This window comes from Anopheles merus, unplaced genomic scaffold, assembly GCF_017562075.2.
Source record: "Anopheles merus strain MAF unplaced genomic scaffold, AmerM5.1 LNR4000271, whole genome shotgun sequence".
In the NCBI taxonomy this organism is placed as follows: domain Eukaryota; kingdom Metazoa; phylum Arthropoda; class Insecta; order Diptera; family Culicidae; genus Anopheles; species Anopheles merus.
In genome coordinates, this window is record NW_024427851.1 from 29,776 (window position 1) to 55,599 (window position 25,824).

Consider the following 25,824-nt stretch of genomic DNA (forward strand, 5'->3'; position numbering starts at 1 on the left):
AGGGTTTGATCGTCTACACACTTTTTTGGTGTGTCCTATTTTTAGACATGTTCCACATCGCATTAGCTTCGGTATGTATAACTCTACTTTTAACGGATACCAGCCGAAATCTATTTTTCTAGGCAGCTTGGTCGTATTGAAAGTAATTACTGCCGTGCGTGTGTTTATTACTTTATTATTACCTTTTCTTTTTGGTATTATTACTTCCGTCACTTTGTCCTCGGTGAGGCCTTCCATGATTTCGTTTTCGGTGAGGAATTCGATGTCCGGGCACCTTATTACACCTTTGCGCGTATTTAGTGTGGGATGTTCTTTCACTACAATTTTTGTTTCGTTTTCTCCCACCCCTATTTTTTAGACGTTTAAGTTTTTCCGCAATTTTGCTTGAGTTCACTCTCACTGGTAGTTTTCCTCCTCTTATTCTCGTAATATTAGCATTGTTTTCTCGAACTATCAGCTATTCTGACAAGCATTGTTTTCTCTAGCATTGTTTTCTCCAACTATTCTTTCTATTCTAGGTTCCTCTGCGGATCCTATTTGGAAATCTACTCCTAATCCACTATAATAATTTAAGAGGGAAATTCCCCCTCCGGGGTCGTTGACCCCCATCGTTTCGGTAATTCGTATGCTTAGTGTCCTTTTTCACTTATTTCTTCGATTTATTTCGTCCAATTCACAAAACATCACTCCACGTGTTTCTATCTTTTGTGCTTTTGGGTTCACTGTCCTTGTAAACGGTCTGCTCAAAATGGCACCTGTGGTTCCTTCAAGATGCAATTGGTTTGTGGAACACGACATCGAACATGAAAAATGTATGGGATTTGACATGTTTGTCTTGTTTGTTTCTTTTCTGTCTGACCGTCCAAATAGACATACAGCGACAACGTCGCGCGCGACAAAAAGTAGCTCATTTTTGCAAACAGAGTTACTCGTCGCGCGCGACAATTTTGCTTCATCCGAAATAATCGAATTATCTACTTTGTTTACAAGCCAGATTAATGCCAAACGCAAAAAAATAGATTTGAACACATTTTAACCTATTTTTCAAATAAAAAACAAGTTGGTTGACTGAGTCAAATGAGCTACTTTGATCTACACCGAGTGAAATTTTGAGCTATTTTTCGTCGCGCGCGACGTTGTCGCTCTATGTCTATTTGGACGGTGACAGTGCACCACCATATGATTATATGGGTTTGTTCGTGTGGGATGTCGTGTTCGATTGCTGCTAGAGCGCCGCCTTACCCGGCGCTCTAGCACCAATCGAACACGACATCGAACATGAAAAATGTATGGGATTTGACATGTTTGTCGTGTTTGTTTGTTTGTGTCTGACAGTGCACCTCCATATGATTATATGGGTTTGTTCGAGTCGGATGTCGGGTTCGATTGGTGCCAGAGCGCAGCCTAACTCGGGAACAGACTATTTAGTGCTGGATAACATAATGTCATCATGGTTGCTACATAAAAAAAAAGTTGTAAGCTTCGATTACCTTCTACTGTTCCAATTCAATATTCATTTGTAGCCGGTTTGTCCTGTTCAACGGTTGTTGGTAAAGTAAATCTTTGTGAGGATTATTCCGTACCTATCGGTTCGAGTTATCATGAAAATAATGCATGAAAAGCTAAATACTATAGAAGACACGGAAAGTATGTGGAAAACATTGATTATTACTTTTGCGGACATATTGCACGATCATGAACCGCATCTTGAAAAGATTCTGAGCATGATCCGTACCGATATTACATACGATGATCCTGGTCTTTTTCCGAAAACATTATTAAATGACGAAGAAAGACATCGGTGCAGATGCTCTAATTACTGGCTTATGTATCAAATTCTCAGAATAGCATCATTGGAAACTTATGAAAGGTAAAATAGAAATGTTAAGTATTTTTATCGCTCTACAGAGTTAATTTTTGTTTTCCTTGTTCACTCTTGCAGCATTTCAGAAAGTTATACCAGTTTACAAAAGGAAATTATCAAAGCTTCTTACATAAAACAACGATGGCTGGCTCTCGATACACTTAGAGAGTTTATTAAGCTATTGAACCAGATGAATGATTTTAAAAAAGGGTGCCCGGAAGCAATTACTACTTTTTATGATGCATTTCAGAACGTCACAGCACAAGGCAAGCAGTATATTTGCGAAAAAATTGAAATTAATTCCATGGCACGTTGCCGTTTGATTCGTTTGCATTGCCTTCATACCTTAAGCGAAGCCATTTCAATGCTGACAAATCAACAAGATGACGAATCCATCCAAGTTGTAAAAGAAACAATCTGCACAGTTCTGAGAACACTATCAGTTGGCAACATTGAGGAGAAAACAATTTCTATTATTTTTTTCCAAAACTATTTCAAACATGTTGTCCAGGCGCGTAGTGGCAGTTATCCGTTATATAATATGCTCAACATGATAAATCTACTTGTTGTTTCGCTAATGGGATATAATACGTGGCATTCAGCGATGCATTTGAATCGGCGAGAAGTAGACCATTTTGTGGATACATCAACGGAACTATTTAGTACACATCAGAGTGCACATCAGTCTTGGCCAGTAGTTCCAAGAATATGGCTTGATAAAATATTAACAGAGCTACTATGTACAAGTTTGCTACCAGAACAGAAAGTAAAGAATCTCGAAAATCGACACCAAGATAAATTGAAGCACACATTAATGGCACTATTGCAGAAGCTGAAACTTGAACCATTGCATACTGGTTATGTTCCCGAATCCATCAACTGGTTTGGAGCAAGTATGAAGCTTGATGATCATTTAGTAACTCAAATTGTCAAACAGATAAATAATGCGCGATACAATTCAGTCAGTAAAAAACAGCCGATTAAAATATCAGTGCACTTGGAGAGCACAGTTTGGGCCATATTTCTAGTAAACATAGACGAAAACAGCAAGTTACTAAAACGCGCCTTAAATATGGCAAACAATATAGATTTTAAATTACATGCGCAGATGCCATTTTGCAGCGAAGAAGATACTGAATTAAAAAATCAACAATTCGTTTTTTTCGAATCGAAATTAGAGCTCCTCGAAGTACCGTCACTGGTTGAATTGTTCGGCTCAAGGCAAATGGATTTAATAAACGCGGTCGTCAGTGTCATTCTTATTAACGATTGTTTGCTTCTGAATCAAAATCAGCAGCGCAATCTCTTCCAAATTCTGTTTGCGCCTTTTGAGGCGAACAACTTTAATGGTGATATGAACCAACGATATTCCTGGGATACGCAAATGGATAATGAACTTTGTCAACACGTATTAGAACAATTTTGCAAATTAAGAACTAACAATCTGCACTCCGAAGTAGTAAGCTGCTGTATAACAAAAAAGTTAACGTCGCTGTTAACTTTCATTGCTAATACCGAACATGGCTACGCTATTAAACAAACACTCGTACACTCTTTCCAACAGTTGATATTGTCATCAAAAATCAATTTATTTGATTTGTTTGAAAACGTCTTTGTGCCACTGCTGTCAACCAATAAGGGTGATGCAGCACTGGCTGATATAGTTGGAGTGTTCTGTTTGTTCTGCTGCCTTCGTTCGAATTGCATAGCCAGTTTTCGTGTATTCCAGATTTCGGAAACAAAACGTAGTTTTCATTGCCGGGAATGTAATAACCGAACGGTCTCTACAACGCATTTGGAAGATTACTACATACAAACATCCTCTGAAAAGTTAATGGCAGAAGGCAAGTCTATTAACATAGAATCCCATTTGCGGGCCTTTTTGTTGAAAATATCGCACACGAATGAAGAGACAACGTTGCTAGCTATGACCAATTTCCTGCCCTGCGCTTTGAAACACTTGCCCTGTTTATGATCGATGGAGAAATAGAATCCTGCTGGATACGATTATTTGGAAATAATACAGCTAAGGTTGGTCAACAACTTACTGAACACGTTTATGCTATTTTGCAAATTCTATCAGCATGCTTAGTCAATGAACCGGGACGATATGAAAATTTGATAACCAGTATGATGGAACAGTTATTGTCGGCATCAAGGGTGTCCATCATGACGAAAACAACATATGCCGAACAAATAATCGTAGTACGAATGGTTGCAGAATTTGGAAATGCCAATTCCCGTATAGCATTGCGTTGGAAATTTATAGACGTCAAGGAAACACTATTTCATTGTGTGCGTATTATGATTTATTTACTGATGCATCCCGAATCTCACGTCACTCATGAAGCATCGATTGTCATCACAGAAATGTGTGCACGACAAGACATTAGTCCTAACAAAGTTCTTTCCTGGTATCGTCACGACATTATTAAGCTAATGATGAGCATTGCCGTTAGCAATTATATATTGGCAGGAATTACACTGCACCAGTCGATAAGCATAGTGAGTTACACATTTGAAAGTAGAGATCCAGTGGATTTCGTTGGAAAGCATTATAAAACAATGATGGCAATGCTGTTGCCTTGGTGTCTTCGATCTTCAAAATGCGAGTATCTTCTACGAGAAATAGCTGTTATCGTGCGAAAAGATTTGGTGGCACTATTATCCACGTCTTTCCTGACAATCTATACATACTTGTTTATCAGCGAATCTGTTGAAGTAACCAACAAATGTATCGAGTACATCATGAGAATTACTGGTAATAGTTTTTTTCATTTGCTTCATTCTGACATCAAGGTGAGATATGTATGATTTCTTTTATATCTAATTTATATTAATGTAAAGTTTAAATACATTTTGAACTATTGGTGGCATTATTTACTATTATCATATTCTAAGTAGAGTAATATGCCTATTTTTGCAGAGTTTTGCACACTGCGTATAAATTGTTGTTTTTCCAAATATTTATTAAATATCAAGATTGATGTTTAAGTCAGCATTTTCCTTAAATATTGAGCAATTGTGCCGCATATTCCAATATTTCATTTATTTTAAGAGCATTTTTTTGTTTTTTCAAACACAAATTAAAAATTTTCGACTTTTTTCGATCAAAACTAAGATTTCGTATCTAAGAATTGTGCATCACAAAATAACATTTATTTCGTCTTATGAACCTCTTTTAGGGCCGTATATTTTGATTGAAATCAAACAAACAAAAAGTTGATTTAAGTTAAAAGTAAAAAAATCGTCAGACATTACGATTGTTACATGGGAGAGGGGGGGGGGGAGGTCAAACTTTTGTCACATAAGGTCTGGGTCTATGAAAATGTTGCGGAAACATCGATTGGACGAACCCAATCGGCATTATCGCGCAATTATTATGTGTATTAATCATTTTTCTCATTCTAACATTAAGAAAAATTTTCGCTCTGCCTCGCTCTTCTGTATTGGTCATTTTTTTTCTTACGACTTGGCTGTGTCACATAGTGTTGAGAGATTCAGGATTCGGAAGATTTGAAAATTCAATCCCTAGATAGATTCGATCCCGTTTATAGGATTTGAATCCCAAAAAGATTCCTTTGCGATTGCGATTTGATAGCGATTCGATTCTAGGGACTAACTATTCGACTAACCTTACCTTGTATGTATGAGTGTACGGCTTATCTTATATGAATATGGTGCATGGCTATAGCTATTAGTGAATATAGTGGTGTGTCACATACACATAGGATGGTTAACTCGAGAAACGCTATTAATGGGGGTTGAGAGAAACCACGTATCTAATTTCGAAAGTCGAATCACGCGGTTTTCAGTCAAAATACAGCAAGTGTTCGTGTAATGAATGAGGCATTTAATGAGAAGTTATAATCACTAAATAAATTATTTTATTTGATATCAAATACAGGATTTCCCACTATTTATTGGCTGGTTTCCCTCAATTTGTGGTTGGTTCTCAGAGTTTTGTGGTACAATTGTATTGATATCCAATCGGGCGATACCAATAAATTAGGGGAACGAACCAAAAATCTTACGATACGATGAATAAATCGTGAGACGAGCCCAAAAAATTATGGGAACTGACCAATAAATCGTGGGAAACCCTGTGAAGGTCCGCGTGTCTCGGGAACCTGTACTAATTATGATATACACTCTTAAATTTTCTTCTTTTTTAATTTTTGCCGAGATCTGGACAACTGAGATCTCAACAAAGATCTCGGTTAAATTTCTGTTGCCGATATCTCGGTTAATGACATTTTGTTTTGATGTTTACGTTTAACCGAGATTTTCGGTTAGAGCAAATCGAGATTTCGGCTAAATATATAAACATTTTATTTTTATTTTAGTGGTTTTTTTTGCGTATCAAGTGGGATACTTCTGCAGCATGTTGCCACGATCGTGCCCCTTACTGTAGCAGGACGGCAGGAAGTCACCCTATTCTTATGAGAGTTCTGGTGTGATGGGAAGCGTAGGGACAGGCGCCGGTTCAACCGCCGGATTTGGCACAGCGTTTGGATGTGGCACAGGTACAGAAAAATGAGCCGGGCAGGGAGCGGGTACTGGTACAGGCACGGTTCTGTAAAGCGGACAGAGTGAAACAAGTCTGAGTGAATCCTGTTTGGGTTTCAAGTGATCGAGTGTTGATGCTAACCTCATGTAGGTGACCGGAAATGAATCCTGGAAGTCTGAACGGTCTGGCAAAGGTTGAACCAATCAGATTAGCTTCCACATCTGATCCTTGAATAGGGGGACTGCTCCGAGCGACGCTCTGAAGAGCACCGGCTGCGTGAGCTGATGGAGTTTCCTAGCCCCAACCCCGCTCCATACCCGTGCTAGATCGCACGCTACTGATGCTCGGGTTTTTTCACGCTGAGAGACTCATTTTCACTTATTTTTTTACACTTTTAATTTTACAACACAACATCACTCCGAAAGGTTTTCGTTTCAATAGCACGAGATTAACAGAATGGAAAATAACAGATAGAATACCGAGCCTTGGCTAATCCAAATACTTACTTACTTATCCGGCACTACAACCGCTTTGCGGTCTTGGCCTGCCTCAGGAGTGTCCGAAACCGCTCACGGTCTCGCGCCTTCGTCTGCCAGTCCGTTATCCCGGCCTTAATGGCGGACGCCTCCACGCCATCTTGCCACCTCAATTTGGGCCTACCACGCCTCCTCTGTCCTTGTGGACGGCCTAAAAAGACTTTACGGGCTGGGTCGTCCGTTTCCATGCGTATAACATGGCCAGCCCACCGGAGCCTGGCGAGCTTTATACGCTGTACGACAGTGAGGTCGCCGTACATCTCGTATAGCTCGTCATTATAGCGGCTCCTCCATTGTCCTTCCACACATACGGGGCCAAGTATCCTTCTGAGCATCTTCCTCTCGAACGCGGCTAAGAGGGTTTCGTCAGATTTGGACAGTGTCCATGTCTCAGAGGCGTATGTGAGTACTGGTACTATATAGGTACTATATAGTCCCAGCTTCGTCCGTCGCGACAGGTTCTTTGAGGTAAACTGCTTTTTCAGGCTGTAGAATGACCGGTTGGCAGCCAGCATCCTTGCGCGCAACTCAGCTTCCATGCTGTTGTCGTTGCTGACCTTTGACCCAAGATAGGTGAATTGTGGGACGACTTCAAAAGTGCGTTCACCTATCTGTACGTCACGCCTACGTAGATTCGGATTATTTATTGGTAGGTCCGCTGATGTTGCCACCATCAGTTTGGTCTTTGCCTCGTTTATCTGCAATCCGAGGCTCTCTGCCGCCTGCTCAATCCCTTGGTAGGCTTCTGCTACATAGGAGAGCCGCAGACCAATGATGTCTATATCGTCAGCGTATGCCAGGATCTGGGTTGACTTATAGAAGATGGTTCCCGTAGTCTCCACCCTCGAGTCGCGGATGGCCCTCTCTAGCGCCAAGTTGAATAGGAGACAGGCAAGCCCGTCCCCCTGGCGCAGACCCTTGGTGGTAGCAAAAGGTCCTGAGAGTTTTCCATCCACCCTCACCTGGCATGTGACGTTGGTCATAGTCATTCTAACTAGCCTTATCAGTTTGGCCGGGATTCCAAATGAGCTCATAGCGTCGTACAGTTTTACCCTGGCTATGCTATCGTATGCGGCTTTGAAGTCTATGAAGAGATGGTATGTGTCGTTTTTGTATTCAGCCATCTTCTCCAAGATCTGCCGCATGGTGAAGATCTGATCAGTGGTTGATTTTCCGTTTCGGAATCCTCTTTGATAGTTTCCTACTATCTCTTCGACGTGCGGGACAAGGCGATCCTGAAGGATCAGGGAGAATATTTTATAGGCGGTATTCAACACCGTAATACCCCTGTAGTTGTTGCAGTCCAACCTGTCTCCCTTCTTGTATACGGGGTAGATGATGCCGAGATTCCAATCACAAGGCATCGATTCGCTATCCCACACCTCAGTAACAATTTGATGAATCTCGTTTTCTAGTCGTGCACCTCCATTCTTGACCAGTTCAGCTGCAATTCCGTCGGTTCCGGGTGCCTTGTTATTTTTCAGCCGACGGATAGGCTTTCGTGTTTCTTCTATGCTAGGTGGCAGTAGCATGACACTATCTGCTAGTGGCGCTTCTAGCTGTTCGTTTAACTGGTCGTTGAGTAATTCATCAAAGTACTGAGCCCACCGCGAGAGGACCTCTGGCTGGTTACTAACCAGATCTCCATCCTTGTTGCGACAGCAGGTTACCTTAGGTACCACGTTGTTTCGGTGACCTGCTATCGCTTGGTAAAACTTTCGTGTCGGTCCGTACGCCTCTCTGGTTTGCTCGAGTTCCCGCATGTTTTGCTCTTCCAAAGCATGCTTCTTAGAGCGGTGAACTCGTTTCTCTTCGCGTCTGAGCCGTGAATATTCCTCTGCGCATGCCCGCGTTCTATGCCGTTGCTGCATTGCTCGGTATGCAGTATTCTTACGTTCGGTCACTTGTCCGCATTCATCGTCGAACCAGCCAGATTTGGTGTTGCCACGACGTGGTGGGAGTATATTTCTTGCACAGTTTATTATTTTTGTTTTTAGAGCGTTCCACCTCTCGCTCGTAGTTTCATATCTGTTTTCTGGTAGTAGAGACTCGTCTAAAGCGGCTTTGAATTCCTGTTGGACAGTAATGTCCCTTAGAGAGTCCGTGTTGAGCCGAGGCTGCGTGTTTTCTCAATCCAAATAGTAAAGCTGAAATCTCGGTTATTTTGACGGATGAGCTCGGTACAGCTGTGTTAACGTATGTTCTCGGCATGTTGTGTTGCCGAGTTTCGGTTCAAATATTTATTTAACGGATTTAAGGATTTCGGCAGTTTTTTTAACCGAGGTCGTGATATATTTTTAAGTGTGTTAGTACTGACGTAGGAGCAACGAAGGGAGGCAGACAGGAATAATTTTTAAAGCGTGCACACCAGTCGTTGAAGACCACGCAGATGACGGGTACGTGTGTATCCCGCACGGGTTTTGCGCGGGCAGTGTGATTTGTGTGAGTATGTAAACATGTATGTGCGAGTAAAGAGGTAAAAATAAAGATCGAATGTGTGGAATGGAAAAAAGAGAGAGCTGAGTTTGTTTTGGGAGAAACGAGAGAATGAAAGAATTTGATTGAGAGAATGATTGGAATTGACAATTGAAACGAGGATTCTTCTTCGTGACTTAACAACCTTCGCGGTTATGCCGGCCTAAAAAAAGATCTCGCTACTTTTTATGTACTACTCACCCGAATAGACCGTCATTTTGCTACCCCAGAAGGACAGACGTAAAAACTTAACTCGGGATCGTCGCAATAACGTTGTATCCCATTACTGTGACGACAATAGTGTGCGTGCCATTCGATTGATTTGATGATAGTAGCAAGCGATTCGCAAGAGACGACACGCTATTGCAAGCAAATGGCCCGAGAAATAACTGTAACGCTGTAAACGGGTGTTATACCAATCCAATTCCTTTCAATCCCAATCCATTTCAAATAAATGGTAGATGTAGTTGATACATTCAGCCATTTTTTTGTCAGAATTGACCACTGGTAATAATTTTTGTTCCTAATTTGTAGGACATGCGTAATAATTTAAACATCACATAATATGTGGAATATAATGATCAATTTGATGATGATACAACATCTACAGCCAAAGAAACATTTCCGAAAAGAAAGACATATTTATGGAGGATCAGGAAGATGGCTGGACGAAAAACGCTTATGATGATGGTGATGCAAGAACATTGGAAACCGTGCCGAGGATCCGATTATCAGAATCTTTTTGAATTTGATTGCTGCATGCAACAACTATTCTTTTTTTTGTTTCATTTAAAAATTAAAAATGAATAAAAAAAAGAAAATCTATTTTTTTTCAATAAACTAAGCTTTTGAAGGGGGGTGGGGTTCATCTGTTATGTATTTTGGGGGAGGGGGGGGGTTCTTCCAACATTAAAGTTTATTACACTAGGGGAGGAGGGGAGCCGGCTCTGCTCCGACAGCTTCGGAGCAGGCTGCGCTCCGACGGCTCCGGAGCCGGCTCCCATAACCTTTTGAAACATTCCATCGAGCGGATGAAGTTTTTCAGCGGTCGACAAAAACGGCCCACGGGTCAAATGCGGCCGCCGCATCATTAATCCGGCCCGCGAAAAGATAACCTAAAAGATTTCAAAATCAGACATATCTTCTTTTTCAAATTCGTATAACTTTAATTCGAATACAAATTACTGAACATCTTAGAATGACATTTCATACGCTACCAAATTCGATTTACAGGGTTTACCAGCATAATAAACAACTGTCCACTTGTTTATAACAATAGTCGTTTTGAATAGACACCACTGTCCACCACTTGCTCACACGTCAGATGGTGTAAGCTACTCTGTCCAATTTAATTACACAATTTTCGCCTTCGATTGCACAACGGTCGGATTCGGCACGGTTTCTTGTGGTTGTTTTTTTTTTTTATTCAGGAGTAACGGTCCAAAAAGGCCGTATTGTTTTGTGGTTGTTGTATAATTAACAAAATTAATGTTTTGATTTATTGAAATGTATGGTTTATACTGCATATTGCTTGAATAAAAGAAACGTGTTTGAAAATGTTTGGTTTTTGCAAAAAAAATTCCCAACAAAACAAACTGTGCCAAATCTGACAGTTGCTAATCGAAGGCGAAAATTGTGTTATTGAATTTATTCCATACCTGCCCTTTTAAACAGAGTAGCTTACACCATCTGACGTGTGAGCAAGTGGTAGACAGCGGTGTCTATTTAAAACGACTATTGTTATAAACAAGTGGACAGTTGTTTATTATGCTGGTAAACCCTGTAAGTAACATGGATTGATGGACTAATCAACATGGTCGAATACAAATTCTACTAAATTTCTACGCTAATTCCTACGGTGTACATTTACGGTGCTTTGTTGGCTGGAACTGGAATTTTATCCGTTCCATACCTGAACCAGGTCCAAGTATTGTTCCGAATCCATATCCGGAACTGTTCCTGGAAATATTCCCCTAAATGAAAGAAATCGGAAGCTATTTCTGGATCAGCATGAAATCATGATCGATTTCAGGTCTGGTATGTGTTCAATATCAGTTCCAGGTTCATTATGGGTTTACTTTCAGTTCCATGACCGGTTTAGGTTCGTGAAAGGTTCCAGAACCAGTATGTGTTTAGCGGGTCGCGGTATCAGTTCCAGGTTCTTTATGGGCTATCTTTCAGTTCAATGACCGGTTTAGGTTCGTGATAGGTTCCGACCGATTAGGAACGGTTAGGACCGGTATGGGTTCATTATTGGTTCCACGGCAGATATTGGTTCATGATCGGTTCCACGGCCCGTAAAGCTTCATGCTAAGCTCCAGTACCGGTATAGATTCATGATTGGCTCCAGGGCCCGTATGGGTACATGATTGGTTCCAAGGCCGGTATGGGTTCATTGTCGGTTCCAGAATCAGTATGGGTTCATGATCGGTTCGAGGACCAGTATGGGTTCATAGTTGGTTTCAGGACCTGTATGGGTTGATGAAAGGTTACAGGGCCCGTATGGGCTCATTATAGGTTTCAGGACCCGTATGGGTTTATGATCGGTTCCGAGACCAATATGGGCTCATGACCGGTTCCAGGACCAGTACGGGTCCATGATAGGTTACAGGGCAGGTAAGGGTTCATGATCGGATCCAGGACCCGTATGGGTTCATTATCGGTCCCAGGACTCGTATGGGTTGATTATCGGTTCCAAGACCCGTATGGGTTAATGATTGGTGTCAGGGCCGTTTAGGATGAATGATCGGTAACAGGACCAGTTTTGGTTCATGATCGGTTCCACGGTCCGTAAAGCTTCATGCTAAGCTCCGGATTCATGATTGGTTCCAGGGCCCGTATGGGTTCATGATCGGTTGCATGGCCCATATGGGTTCATGATCGTTCGCAGTGCCCGTATGGGTTCATGAGCGGTTTCAGGACCAGTATGGGTTCATGAGTGGTTTTAGGACCAGTATGGGTTCATAATTGCTTCGAGATCCAGTATGGGTTCATGATTGGTTCCAGGACCAGTATGGTTTGATCGCACGGTCACGACAACCCAGAGAACAAATGTCGTGCGGCGTTGCTGGCGCCCGCAACAGTAACACTAACATTGCTTCCATATGAAAATAGGAACGAATATTTAAAAAACGGATTGTTATATTTACAAGTACGACTATTACCCACTCTTGCTTTTCAAGAGGACAAAGATTGTCAAGGAGCTTTTGAAAAAGGAATCAGTTATCAATTTGTCTGACATTGCATTGCTTGTTCGTAAAGCTTGTAGTAGTTACTGAATGTACGTTTGTTTTAATATTTGTTCAGTCGTTAAGGCTTTTATATCTTCCCTAGATATCCTCAATATTTTTTGCAGCATTGGAGGAGAGGTTCTTCAAGAAACGATATTGCTCTTGCTCTGTTGTTTTGCCCTTTTAAACAATTTTGCGCACTATGTTGTCGATCCGTAACTGAAAATCTGTACGATTTAATAACAGTTTTTAAATAATAGAAATTTGAACCTTGCTTGGATGATATACTCACAGAAAAACTGTACTATAAGCTCATAATGATATCATTAATATCATTAACCAATAACGTAGACGTGACGTAAAGCTAGGTGAACGCATTTTCTAAGTCGTCTTAGAAAAGATATCTCGGGTCATTAACGATTATAACATGGAGGTCGAGTTTCGCGCAAGGATGCTGGCTGCCAACCGGTCATTCTACAGCCTGAGAAATCAGTTCACTTTAAAGAACCTGTCGCGACAGATAAAGCTGGGATTACATAGAACCAATATAGTATTGGTACTCACATACGCCTCTGAAACATGGACACTGTCCAAATCTGTTCCATGTTCTACGCATGGAAACGGACGATATAGCCCCAGTTAAGTCTTGTGATGGGAAAAATGAAGTTTTCTGGATTCGATTCCAGATAGTAGGTCCCGCATCAGTTTTTGGAATCGGCTCCGTAATCATAATCGCTTCCGGAATCAGTTCCGGAATCGGAATCGACACCCGAACCGGAATTGGCTTCGAAATTGGAGTCTGTTCCGGTATCTCAATAAGAATAGTCGTTTGGATCCAATGATTCTACGTATTGACAGCCGCAAATAATCCATTCTCATGGTGATTCTCGGAGTGATTTCGCTTCTGGAACTTCTTATTTCAATCCAAGAACTGATTCTCATTCCGGAGCTAATTCCAATTCTGGAGTCAATTCTGATTCCGTTGCCGTAGCAAATTGCGATTCCTATCTCGGAGCCGTTTTCGATTCCGGAGCTGATTCCGATTCCGGAATCGGTTTCAAAATCAGAATCCATTCCAGCATCGGAATCGGCTTCGGAATTGATTCCGAACACGGAATCTGCACAGGGTAGGGTCTAATTCCGAGCTCCCACCACCCATACTTCTGAGACAAGCCAAGACCGCAAAGCGGGTGTAGTGTCGGATAAGTAAGTTATTCTTATAACATTTTATAGCGTAACAATGTATGTGCAAAAATAATAAAAAAAGTGATTAATTCTCCTGGCCCGCGACTCTCAATCATTTAGTAAATTTGGCCCTTTCCCTAACAAGTTTGTCGACCGCTGAGTAGTCCATGATATTATTCGAAACCCTGTATTGCACAGCCCAAAGCCTCCTATTTTTGAACGTTTACACCGTTTTGTTTACAATTAGCATTCGGCAACAGGTGCAGTTTACTACTAATTTTGCAAATTCCAGCTTTAATCAAGGACAAGCATGTAATGAAACAGCGTTATGCATTTTCCAAAATACTGTTTCATAAAAAAATATCTATTTCTAGACTGTTATTTTTTTTTTGTTTGTTTATTTCAGTGTGTTGGAAAGTGTTCAATAATGGATAATAAAGAGTGCAATAATAGAATTTTGAATTTGTGTAACTGTGCAACAATTGGATTTTTGAATAGATGTAAAAATTAGATGCATTTTTTGGCATTATTCTTCACCCTATTGTTTCAATGAGTATCTAGGACATTTAACATAGCCTTGGCCTTTTTTCTTACCAAAATCTTGAGCAGAAGTTAACTAAAATGCTAATGTTTTTTCTTCCATTATCGCTTTTCATTGCAGAGAACAGTATCGGAAGTTTTAATTTACTACCACATCAACCCAGAGTGTGTAATGCACGCATTTCGCAGTTTACTTTCCAATGATAGTGATAATGACGAGGTATCAACAACTCGAATCGCGGAATATATTGCTGAAAGGTTTTTAGGAGTACTAGCAAATTTAGAAGCAACACTTGTTAATCCAGACGGAGAGAAGTTTCTCAAGCGATTAGCGCTGCTTAGTCTGGGTGACATTATTCGGTTGCTTGGTGGGGAACACATAACACCATTTCGGTTCAAAGTCATTGCTGTGCTCCGAACAGCATTAGCTCTTCCAGAAGGATCGGCTTTAGCAAAACATTGCGTTAATACGTGGCGTATTTTTGTATGCACGGTAGATGTGCGACAATTAGGTTCACTTTTAAGTACAATATTCGTTACGTTGGAGCCATTAATTGATACATACAACGAAGATATTGGATACATATTTCGATACCTGGTCATAGAGAACAATAGTCTACTTGGGAATAGTCTCTGTGATCTGTTTTTTATAGAAGATACTAATGTAGCAGAAAATATTAAAAAAATAGTGGCATCGCGTATTCCAAAACACCACGATGAAATAGGAAGCGACCAATTTGTTACCCGCCTTGAAGAACTTATTCGACATAGCAATCATGAAAATTTAAAAGTACGAGCATACGCATTCTCCTACTTATGTAGACTTTGTGAACATGGCCGGGCAGAGCTAAATGAAGCTATTTTGGGGCAACACCAAAGCATAAGCCTTACCATAATAGCTACAATGGTAGAAACGCTGACACGTGGACTTAGTGAACAAGATGTAATACTTCAACAACGAGCAGCAGAGTGTCTTGGAGAGCTAGGAGCTTTGGCACCCAGTCATTTGCCACCTAATTATGCTCCGACCGGTGTAGGTTTCGCATTGAGCATTCATTCCGACTGTTTTGCCATTATCGCCTTGCGAGAACTATGCCGAGCATACCAAAGGCAAAAAGATTCAAAGTTTGTCGATAGTTTTTCACTTGCCATACAGGAAATATTAAACGAACGAGGTGTCTCTCCAAAAGCAGATAAAAAACGAGAAATATGGGAAACCATCCCAGAACGCTTGCGACCAATAATGGAACCGTTACTAACATCATGTTATACTACAGTTTCAAGAGCATCGCAGACAGCAGTTGCACATCCGGTATTTAACAATGTTGGATCAAGTCACGAATGGTGTTACCAATGGGCGTGCCAAATGATTGAATATATAACTGTTAATTCAACTCGTAACCTTCTACGAGCTTTTAAGCCAAGCTTGCGATGTGATAGAGGAACTCTTATGTTGATGTTACCTTACATACTATTACATTCATTACTACTTTGCGAAGGGAATGATAAAATACAATTTATTGTAGAAGAACTTCATGCCGTTTTCAACGGAGCCATTGCATATTGCGAAAGTTTTACCACGATTCCTGCTGCGAACCGAGCAAATGACAAAGTAGATATAGAATATACATCTGCAAATAGATTGATTGTATGCATGACTCAGGAGCGGCATGATACATGTGGCAAAGAGCTGGCTTTGCAATGCGCTAAATATGCGTTTGGGTTATTTGATTTCCTCGAACGATGGAAAAGACAGTACCTCAAGGATGTTACATCAAAAGATAAAGATCTTCATAATTATCAGCATAATTTTGCTGTGGTTAGTACATTCCTAAACAACTTTGATAGCAATCTATTGGCGCAAGTAAATTTTAAATGTCATGAATATGCTAGAGCATTACAATACGTAGAACACAGTTTGAATGGCGAAGATAAAAGTATAAAACTACAAAAAAAGTTATCATTCTTGTGTGAACTTTATTCATACCTCGGAGATACAGACTCGGTGGAAGGTGTTATGGCTTTGAAAGCAACAGAATCAACCTTACACGAGTTAATTCTATATCATAATGCTACAGGTCGATTGCAAGAAGCTGTGGCGTGTTACGAGAGGTTATTACAACTTACTAATATCCAAGAACAATATCCAAGTCTTAATTTTTTAAACAGTATGATCGAGTGTTATCTACGGCTTGATCAACCGGAAACAGCATTACTACTTGCAGAAAGTTTACTGGTTCGATTTCATGATACGGCCCTACATAAACCTCTACTGGATATACAGGCAGAACCGCTGTACCGACTAGGAAGATTCGAAGAACTCGAAGAATTGCTACTTCAAAGGCGAGCTGATCAATTGAGTGGAGCCATCGATGGTGAATCACGTCACTGGGGAGTTATTTGTGGTTCACTTATTATTGAGTTTCGACAACCGGATTATGCACGATTTTGTTCAGAAATACAACGAGCCCGAAGGTATGTGTTTCAGGGTAGCTGTAGTGAACGTTCTAGTTCTCGTTCGTTAGATGAACAGCTGGGTACATACGAAAACCGTTATGATCAGGTGTTAAAATTACACATCATCCAAGAGTTTGCTAAATGTGGACATATAATGCACACTCTGCGCACTCTACAAAAAGGTCAACGTAACGACGAACTTATTACAGCATCCACTGTAATTGTTGACCTTCAGAAGCTTGTTGCAAATATGAAAGCTAGGCTAGAAGTATTACAACCGAATGCTGCCACAATAGAACCAATCCTTAGCTTGAGGCGCATACTTCTGAAGGAAATGAGGCGCACGATAGACGAAATAAATTGGGAAAAAATCGACGACGACCAAAATGTTAATCGTCTGCGTCATTTGGTTGATCAAACGATCGGACAACTTTGGATGAAAAGTACAGAGTTAGCATCGCGAGCAAATATGTACCAGCAGGCATTATTGTATATTTTACATGCAGAAAGCTATCGTCCTCCTGATCTTTTCATAAAAAATGCCAAATTGCTTTGGGATCGACGAGATATAACAGGGGCATTAAAGGTTCTTGAAAGAGGAGTGAATGAAATATTGGGCGATGTCCCTGTTTCTTCGGTTGGTAATAATCATATAAAAACAACACCCAAAGAGATTCGTTTCATACAAGCAGAAGGTAAGCGTCTTATTGCTACATACAATGCTGAGGCGTCTAATATATCAGCAACACTCAATCGACGTTATTTCAAAGAGGCAGTAGATATGAACCCGGAAAGTGAAGTAGCATTAGTACAACTTGCACAATACGTCGACAAATTGTATAGCTCGTGTCCAGCAGTCGAGCAAAATTCAGCAAATTGCTGGGAAATGCTATTTGAAGTAATGAAGTGTTATGGCAAATCAATGATGTATGGATCAAACTATATTTATCAATCGATGCCACGCGTATTAAGTATCTGGCTTGACTCTACTGCAAAGACGATACCAAAATCAAGTGAAGGCATTAGTACTTCCTTGAATATGGCGCGAAAAATCGCACAGTCAATGAATAAATTGGCAAGCAAGTTCAAAGATACATTATCGCCGTATTTTTTCTTTACTGCTTTTTCCCAATTAATAAGTAGAGTTGCTCATCCTTCCCAAGAAACGTTCATAATATTGAAAGCCATAATTGTCAAATTGCTCCTCTATTATCCTCAGCAAACTCTATGGATGATTCTGAGCGTATATAAATCATCTTATACCATCCGGGTACGGCGATGTGTAGAAATATTTAACGATCGTCAGTTGCTGCAAGTAGAGAACATGCAAAAGTTGATAAAAGACTTTAATGGATTGGCTGAACGTCTTATCGAGCTTACCAACAAAGAAATTCCGGGAAATCCAGGAGGCATCAGACATTCAAAACAGGCAAATGTTACAGTTTCTATCTTAGTGAAAGCTTTACCAAAACTGCTGGCTGATAAAAACTTTTCAAATATTTTGATTCCCATTGAAAGATGCATACAACTAGTGCTGAATAAAAATACAGGGATGAATTTTCAACCATACCCTACAAATGCTATATATATTGCTGGAATTTCCGAAGAAGTGACAGTGTTGCATTCTTTGCAAAAACCTAGGAAAATTTCACTCCGAGGCCATAACGGCAAGCTTTATACAATGATGATGAAACCTAAAGATGATCTGCGAAAAGATTTCCGTTTGATGGAGTTTAATGCAGTTGTTAAGCAATATTTATCACAAGATCCAGATGCAAAATTCCGAAGGTTACACATACGCACATATGCTGTTCTACCTTTAAATGAAGAGTGTGGTATTATTGAGTGGATATCAAATCTGAACACATTTCGCGGTATCGTATGCACGTATTACAAACAGCGTGGACTGGGAATGACGGCGAAAGAATTGAGAAACTTTAATTATGAGCGCACAGAACCGCTTGCAAAGAAACGGCACGCCTTTGAAACTATTCTTGTTCCGCGGCATCCACCGTTATTTAGTGAATGGTTTCGAGATTGTTTTCCAAATCCCCATAATTGGTTTCAAGCTCGTTCGTCGTACATAAAAACTACTGCAGTTATTTCGATGGTTGGTTACATATTAGGGCTTGGAGATCGCCATGGCGAAAATATTCTGTTTGATTCTACTAACGGAGATACTGTGCACGTAGATTTTAATTGCTTGTTTAATCGAGGAGAAACATTCACAGTTCCAGAGTTAGTGCCATTTCGCTTGACTCATAATATGGTAGATGCAATGGGACCTCTCGGAGTGGAAGGGCTTTATCGGCGATGCTGTGAAATTGTTTTACGAATTCTTCAAACCCATGCATCAACATTCATGTCTGTATTGAAGCCTTTTGTTTACGATCCCATGGTGTCGTGGAGCAAGATGACGTTTGCTCAAGGGGAATCAAGCGAAAGGGATAGCTATTTAGAACGAACCGATCCCCAAGCCATGCACAATGTGTTAAACATTGAAGAAAGACTAAAAGGCTATGTAAAAGTTAATGGTAAATTGTCACATAATCCACTATCCATTGAAGGGCAAGTAAACCACTTGATTAAGGAGGCAACAGACATAGACAATCTAGCACAAATGTACATTGGTTGGTCTGGATACACATAACAAACAACAGCTAGAAATCATTTCAATTAAACCGAATACATATGTCTTTTCTGTACTAATAACGATGCGTGTTCTACTTTAATTAATCCAACAAAATGAAATTTCAATCGGTCAGTGAAGTAGAGTTTTCCCCGGTACCAACCCTGGTACGAAAATCCATACGATGTCGGTCTCATCGGGCTCTATCTGGGCGCCGATTAACCTTCGTTTCTCTGACCAAAAATACACCCTCATCTTTATGACCACCTACCCGGGTAGGTAATACATTTTAGAAGGGAATTCGTATTTTTATTGGTAAAAAAAATGTCGTATTTAACTTATTCTATGCAGCTATAATAACAATACTTCTTTTTATGTTATAAATTTATGAAGTATGGCTTTTAGTTACATAAATTGATTGCATAGCAATTAGATGAACTGACACTAATACACCGCCATGTCTTCCCGACTGTCGGGGCAATCATTTCAATCTATGTGGCTTTAGAAGAATATTAAAGCACATTTAAAAAAATTAAAAAAATCTGAATTTTTTACCACTTTTTTAAAACATGTTTCTCTAGGTATTCTAATTTTTTTGGATCGATTCGATAATCCAATAAAAAATTATCATAAAAAAGAATAAGCTAAACATACCCGGGTAGGTGGTTATAGAAATGAAGGTTAAAAGAATCTCTTAGAAGCTCCGATCGGGCTGAATGCAAGAAACGTCGCGGCTGCGCGATAAATGTTGCATGCATGTGTACTACATTTTATGAACCTCCCTCGCTTTCTTTCGGATTGCAATGAGTCCAGACACAGTTAGAAATGCGTTTAACATATTTTCTTTTATTTCTCACATTTATTTTCATAAGCACATTCTCTTGTACATACACACCCTCCCCTCTCCCCTTGGTATTTGTCAAAGTGGTTTTTTCTCTTTGAAAAACCAAAAAAACACGCACACATGGTGATCCCGCTTGAAAGTGCGAAACGGCAAAGAAAAAAAACATACGCAAACCCAAGGTTATTAGACTCTATACAGGTTATGACAAAAGCCTGTTTTGGCCGATTTCTAATAAAAAAATGAATGAAAAAATTTTGACAGACAAATTGGAATGGTTTGTTTACAATTGGACTGGTTTGTTTACAATTCGACTGATTGCAACTGGATTGCAATCGTGCAATAGTACGATGTTTTAGGTTGAATTGTTCAATTATTGTAAATCTAATTTTAATTATGTACTTTCTACTGGACTTATGTAGAAAGTGGAGAAGGGATTCCGCTATGAATATTCGTGTGTTATCGTATTAAGACCCAACATGTACGAGTTGAAAAATCGTTACGTCGGAAAACGATCTCAGGACATTAACTTAAGTTTGCTGCAAAATCATGTGTGTATAAGCAATAAGGGAGAGCCGATAAAGAAGCGGATGAAGTAGCCAGATAGTGAGCATATGCTGGACGGAAAATGTATGCAGCGGCTGGACATAAAAAAAAATCATATCGAACGACACGTTTCTAACCGTAGATTAACATCAAACCAGTCTCTAACAGCACGTGGTAATTTGATTCATGTTTTAGTGAAATGAAAAAGAAATAATTTTATTTTTTAATTTCTCGTAGAATTTCATCACACGAGATTCTTTCCGTCCAAGAACAGTCCTGTGATCTAGTGATGGGCGTTTCGGAGCGCACCAACGGCTCCGGACTAACGGGTCCGGAGCCAGCTACGCTCCGACGGCTCCGTAGCCGGCTCCGCTCCAAGGGCTCCGCAACCGGTTCCGGACTAACAGCTCTGCACTCACGGCTCCATTCCAACAACTGCGGAGCCGGCTGCGAGTCCACTGTTCCAGAGCCGTCGACGAATCAACGGCTCCGAACTAACGGTTCAATAGAGACAGCATTGCATGCTAGCCTAATCAAAAAACGAATATATCTTCTCGTGGAAGCTAACACACGATGTGATTGCAGTATTGACATTTATGACGTCATAATATTTTTCATGTTTGATAGAGGCAGATAAACCCTATCCACATTATTTCACTTTTCATACAAATTATATGATAAAGAGAAGGAGAAAGAGATGAATATGAGGGTCACCGAGAAGAGCACTTGTGAAGGAAGAGTAGTGGCTGAGCCGGGGAGTAAATGTTGAACGGTCCTGTTGTAACAATTATAATTAGGAAATAAACTATAAGTATATTTGTGCTTATGCATAGTTGTTATTTAAGTTATTGTCCGCGGTTCCATGTCGGTTCGTTGCAGTCGTCATGTTCGAGACGATCGTCTATGCTGCCACTGTTGCCGTTCCAGTTCAAAGAAAACAAATATTCATTCCGTTTTGGCTGCAGCCTTATTCCTGTGGGGGACGATAATGCATGTCACCTTGGGTGTAGCTTAAGCAGTGTTTTAGTAAGGACATACCACACAAGCTTCTACCTTATCATCATCTCAGCACCGCAATTTCGAAGGAGGGATACGCATCATCACCGCTGCCGCAAGTTCGTCTGCGCCGTCGCGGTCCTAGTTCGGGTCAAGTGCAATAGCGGAACGAAAGTGATGCCGGTAGCATTTTTTGCACCACATCATCACTGGTTCCCTGACCAACATCGTCAAAAGGGTGTCATCACATCGATACTCTTTCACTGAATTGTTCCGTGTCCGTTCCAATCCGAATAAAGGACGAGCTGTTATGCGCGAAGCGACATGGGATCTGGCCACTTCTCATACGAGGGGCAGCATCTGGGACAGCACAATAACCCAGTTTGGACACTGTTGCTGCTGGACGGCATGAACTCTCGTCCACTGAAGCTAGGACAGCAATACCAAACCTGTAGAACAATTGAAACTGATGAAACAATCCGACGATATTCAGGGCATGTAAGCAAAATTGACTTAGCATTAACCAATCCAACATAGAAGTCATATTCTATAAATGATATAACTAGTTAGCATGAAGAATAATTGTAGCAGTAATTTCGTCTTCTGTAAACTTATTTATGTTGCTCGTGCCAAGCAACAGCTGGTCGGCATCTATTTTGACAGAAAAGTTGTAAACAAGGTATCCATAATGGTGACCCTCTCAAACGCTCTGTCGTAACCTGTATAGAGTCTAATAACCTTGTTCTTCCCAAGCGAAATTTTTCGGGGATAATGAACACAAACTCATGCCATCTCTTTCTATTCATCAGCCCTACTCTCTCACACGCATCGATGAACTTTTACACATCTCTTTGTTCATTGTACTATATTTGAAGGGTTTAAAAGTGATAGATAACAATTCATGTTCATGAACTAGTTATGGTCAAATGTTAATGGTGTAATGTTAGTACCATGGTCGACCTGAGTTCAATTCCATTTTTATTGTTTTTTTTTATGATTTAAAGTTTTATTTAATTTTTAAAACATCCAGCTCCAATAACTTCAAACTCATTTACTCATTGCTAGAAATGCGTGTTTAATAGTTAATCTGTTATTTTTATTGTTTTATTTATTTCTTTTAATTCTTTTAGTATCAGTACCCCTTCATACAAACAAACCAGTAAATAGCACGATAATGAATAATAATATGGTGGCGCAACTGGCAAAGTGATTCGAAGTAGAACTAGCGATGTGGTTGGTAGCATCAAGGATGAAGCATGATCATGAGTGGAGGGAGTGAATCCGAATGTTCATTTCTATTTTTAGCTCTTTTTTGCATGGGTTCATCTTTCACGTGTGTTCACTATCCCCGAAAATGATCTGTATTTCGTTGGTCTTTTCGGGGATAATTCGTTAACGAATTATCCCCGAAAAGACCAGCGAAAACCAGCGTGGTCGGGAGCTTGGGTTGTGTGTGCTTTACCGTTGCTCACTGCTTCAAGAACATTGCTGCTCACACACACGTCAGTCTGTGGCAAACAATTGGAGGGGGAGGATGTGTTGGTTTGCTCCAGAAATCGTGTGTGATTTAGCGCGTTCTTTCGATTTGTTGAATATTAACGGGGAAAGAGATGTGATCGACATAGGTTGCGAGATAAGACTAACTTAATTTTATTCTCTACAAATTCAACTGGAAGATTTCGTGGTAGTAGTGTAATGATCCTTACATAGCGTAGGTAGTATAAGTTTGTAGTGTTAGTGTTAATAGAGGAACGCGTATTAGTTTCGCAATAGACACGGGAGCGTAAAGGTGTGTACGGAACCTTACAAAGGTTAAAAACTTTCGGCACTTTACAGTGCGTTGCAGTAATACGCAAGGTTGCCACAGTACTCCCCTCCTAGACAAGTTAACGGTAACGAGAAGGGGTTATAACTTGTCGACCCGAGCGCGTGACTTTAGCCGAAGGAGTAATAGTAGGAGTTGTGGCAGCGTGTTTCGTAATAATTGGCGTTTGCTGTTCTTCCAGCGCGTAAGCGGGTTTAAGACGATCTATCGAAACGTTAGTTGTGCGCCCACGGATGTTCAGTTTAAAAAACTTGTCGGTTCGGTTCATCACCTCGAACGGTCCTTCGTACGGAAGTGATAACGATGGTCGAATTGAATCGTTACGCACAAATACGTTCCTGCACGTTTGCAGGTCTTGATGCATGAATACACTTCGATTTCCGTGTCGCGCGGTTTCCTGGGGGCGAAGATCACGCATAGCCCTTCGTAGTTTTGTGACAAATTCAGCTTCATTCGTGCTTTGCGATACGTCAACAAAAAACTCCGATGGAATTCGGAGGGTCGTTCCGTATACCAACTCAGCAGGTGAAGCTTTAATGTCCTCCTTGTACACTGTCCGCAAACCGAGCAATATGATCGGTAAATGCTCGCTCCAGTGGTCGGCATCGTGACAGAGGATTGCTGATTTAAGTGTCCTATGCCATCGTTCGATGATACCATTCGATTGGGGATGGTACGCAGTAGTCCGGAAATGGCTGGATCCGAGCAACCGAGCTAGTTCGGAAAACAGCGATGATTCGAACTGGCGCCCTTGATCGGACGTTATGCATGCAGGAACGCCAAATCTGGATATCCACCCGGAAACAAGAGCGTCGGCGATTGTTGTCGCGGTCATGTCTGGAATGGGGAATGCTTCCGGCCACCGAGTGAATCTGTCGATGATTGTCAGGCAATAACGGTTTCCTCTACTCGGAGGAAAAGGCCCCACGATGTCTATATTGATGTGCGCAAATCGACTGTCGGGTGCGGAGTACCGAGACACAGGCGATTGCGTGTGGCGAGTGACTTTCGATCGTTGGCACTGTAGGCAGCTTCTAGCAAAAGCGATGCTTTCCTTGCGAATGTTGGGCCATACAAATCTCTCCGTCATCATTGTGGCCGTTGCACGAGTGCCAGGGTGAGAAAGATGATGTGTTGCCTGCAGCGCTGTGTTACGAAAACGTCTCGTAACGAAGGGTCGAATGCGATCGCCTGAACAATCACATAGCAGTTGTTTCTTACTGCCTGGAATCGAAAAAGACTTTAGATTCAATGACAATTTTAATTTACCTTGCTGAATGTCCTGGATTTCCTCGTCGATTTTTTGGTCATCAGCAAGGGCATCGTAATCGAGTGTAGGCACAGTTTGTATGGCAGCGATGCGGGAGAGCAAATCAGCAACGATGTTCTCCTTGCCCACTATATGCCTTATGTCCGTCGTTATCTGTCCGATGAAGTCCAATTGACGAGCTTGGCGATCGGAAGCTTTGTCGAGCTTTTGATGAAAGGCGAAGATGATCGGCTTGTGATCCGTGTAGATGTGGCAATTTCGTCCTTCTAGCATGAACTTGAAATGCCGCACAGCCAGGAAAATCGCTGTAAGCTCGCGATCATACGTGCTGTAGCGAAGCTGAGCCTTGTCGAATTTTTTCGAAAAAAATCCTAGCGGTTGTGCGTTTCCATCTACAATTTGGTGCAATACCGCGCCTGCAGCGATATCTGAAGCGTCGACCCAGAGAGATAGTTCGGCTGATTTGGCGGGGTGAGCTAGCAAAACTGCTTCGGCTAGCTGTTGCTTGCAACGGTTAAATGCGGCCATCGTCTCATCGGTCCAAGTCAGCGGCGTACGATCGTTTCGCTTATTGCCGGGAATCATCGTCAGCAGAGGAATCTGCACCTGGATCGCGTTTGGGACGAACCGCCGATAAAAATGATCATGGCCAAGAAACTTTTCAAATCTTTAACTGTACTGGGCTTTTGAAATTCTTGACGGCCTCAACGCGCTCCAAAAGCGGACGGATCCCCTCAGCGGAGACAGAATGTCCCAAAAAATCGAGTGTGTCACGCCCGAATTCGCATTTGGCTACATTTATTGCCAAGTTGTGTTGCTTCAGCCTCTCAAACAGCATGCGTAAATGCTCCCGATGCTCATCAGGCGAAGACGAAGCGATGAACAGATCGTCGATATACGGAAAGATGAAATCAAGTCCC

At 41.1% G+C, this 25,824-nt stretch overlaps 1 protein-coding gene and 2 long non-coding RNA genes across 4 annotated transcripts; 2 read left to right on the forward strand and 1 right to left on the reverse strand.

The window, feature by feature from the left end:
* The first annotated feature begins 1,377 nt into the window (after positions 1 to 1,377).
* Positions 1,378 to 14,544, forward strand: LOC121602035. The gene is made up of 3 exons (XM_041930808.1): positions 1,378 to 1,870; positions 1,943 to 2,130; positions 14,462 to 14,544. The coding sequence occupies exons 1-3, from the start codon at positions 1,602 to 1,604 to the stop codon at positions 14,542 to 14,544; spliced, it is 540 nt and encodes a 179-aa protein (XP_041786742.1). The 5' UTR covers positions 1,378 to 1,601.
* A 5,472-nt stretch (positions 14,545 to 20,016) lies between these two features.
* On the forward strand, positions 20,017 to 21,507 carry LOC121602033. Its single transcript, XR_006006256.1, has 2 exons — positions 20,017 to 20,987; positions 21,051 to 21,507. It is a non-coding gene; the product is annotated as an uncharacterized LOC121602033 (long non-coding RNA).
* Positions 21,508 to 21,606: 99 nt separating this feature from the next.
* LOC121602032 lies at positions 21,607 to 22,610 on the reverse strand. Of its 2 annotated transcripts, XR_006006255.1 has the most exons (3): positions 22,323 to 22,505; positions 21,852 to 22,258; positions 21,607 to 21,786 (listed from the first exon to the last, which is right to left on the reverse strand). It is a non-coding gene; the product is annotated as an uncharacterized LOC121602032 (long non-coding RNA). The 2 variants fall into 2 exon arrangements; XR_006006254.1 differs by having other exon boundaries at positions 21,852 to 22,610.
* Positions 22,611 to 25,824: the final 3,214 nt, after the last annotated feature.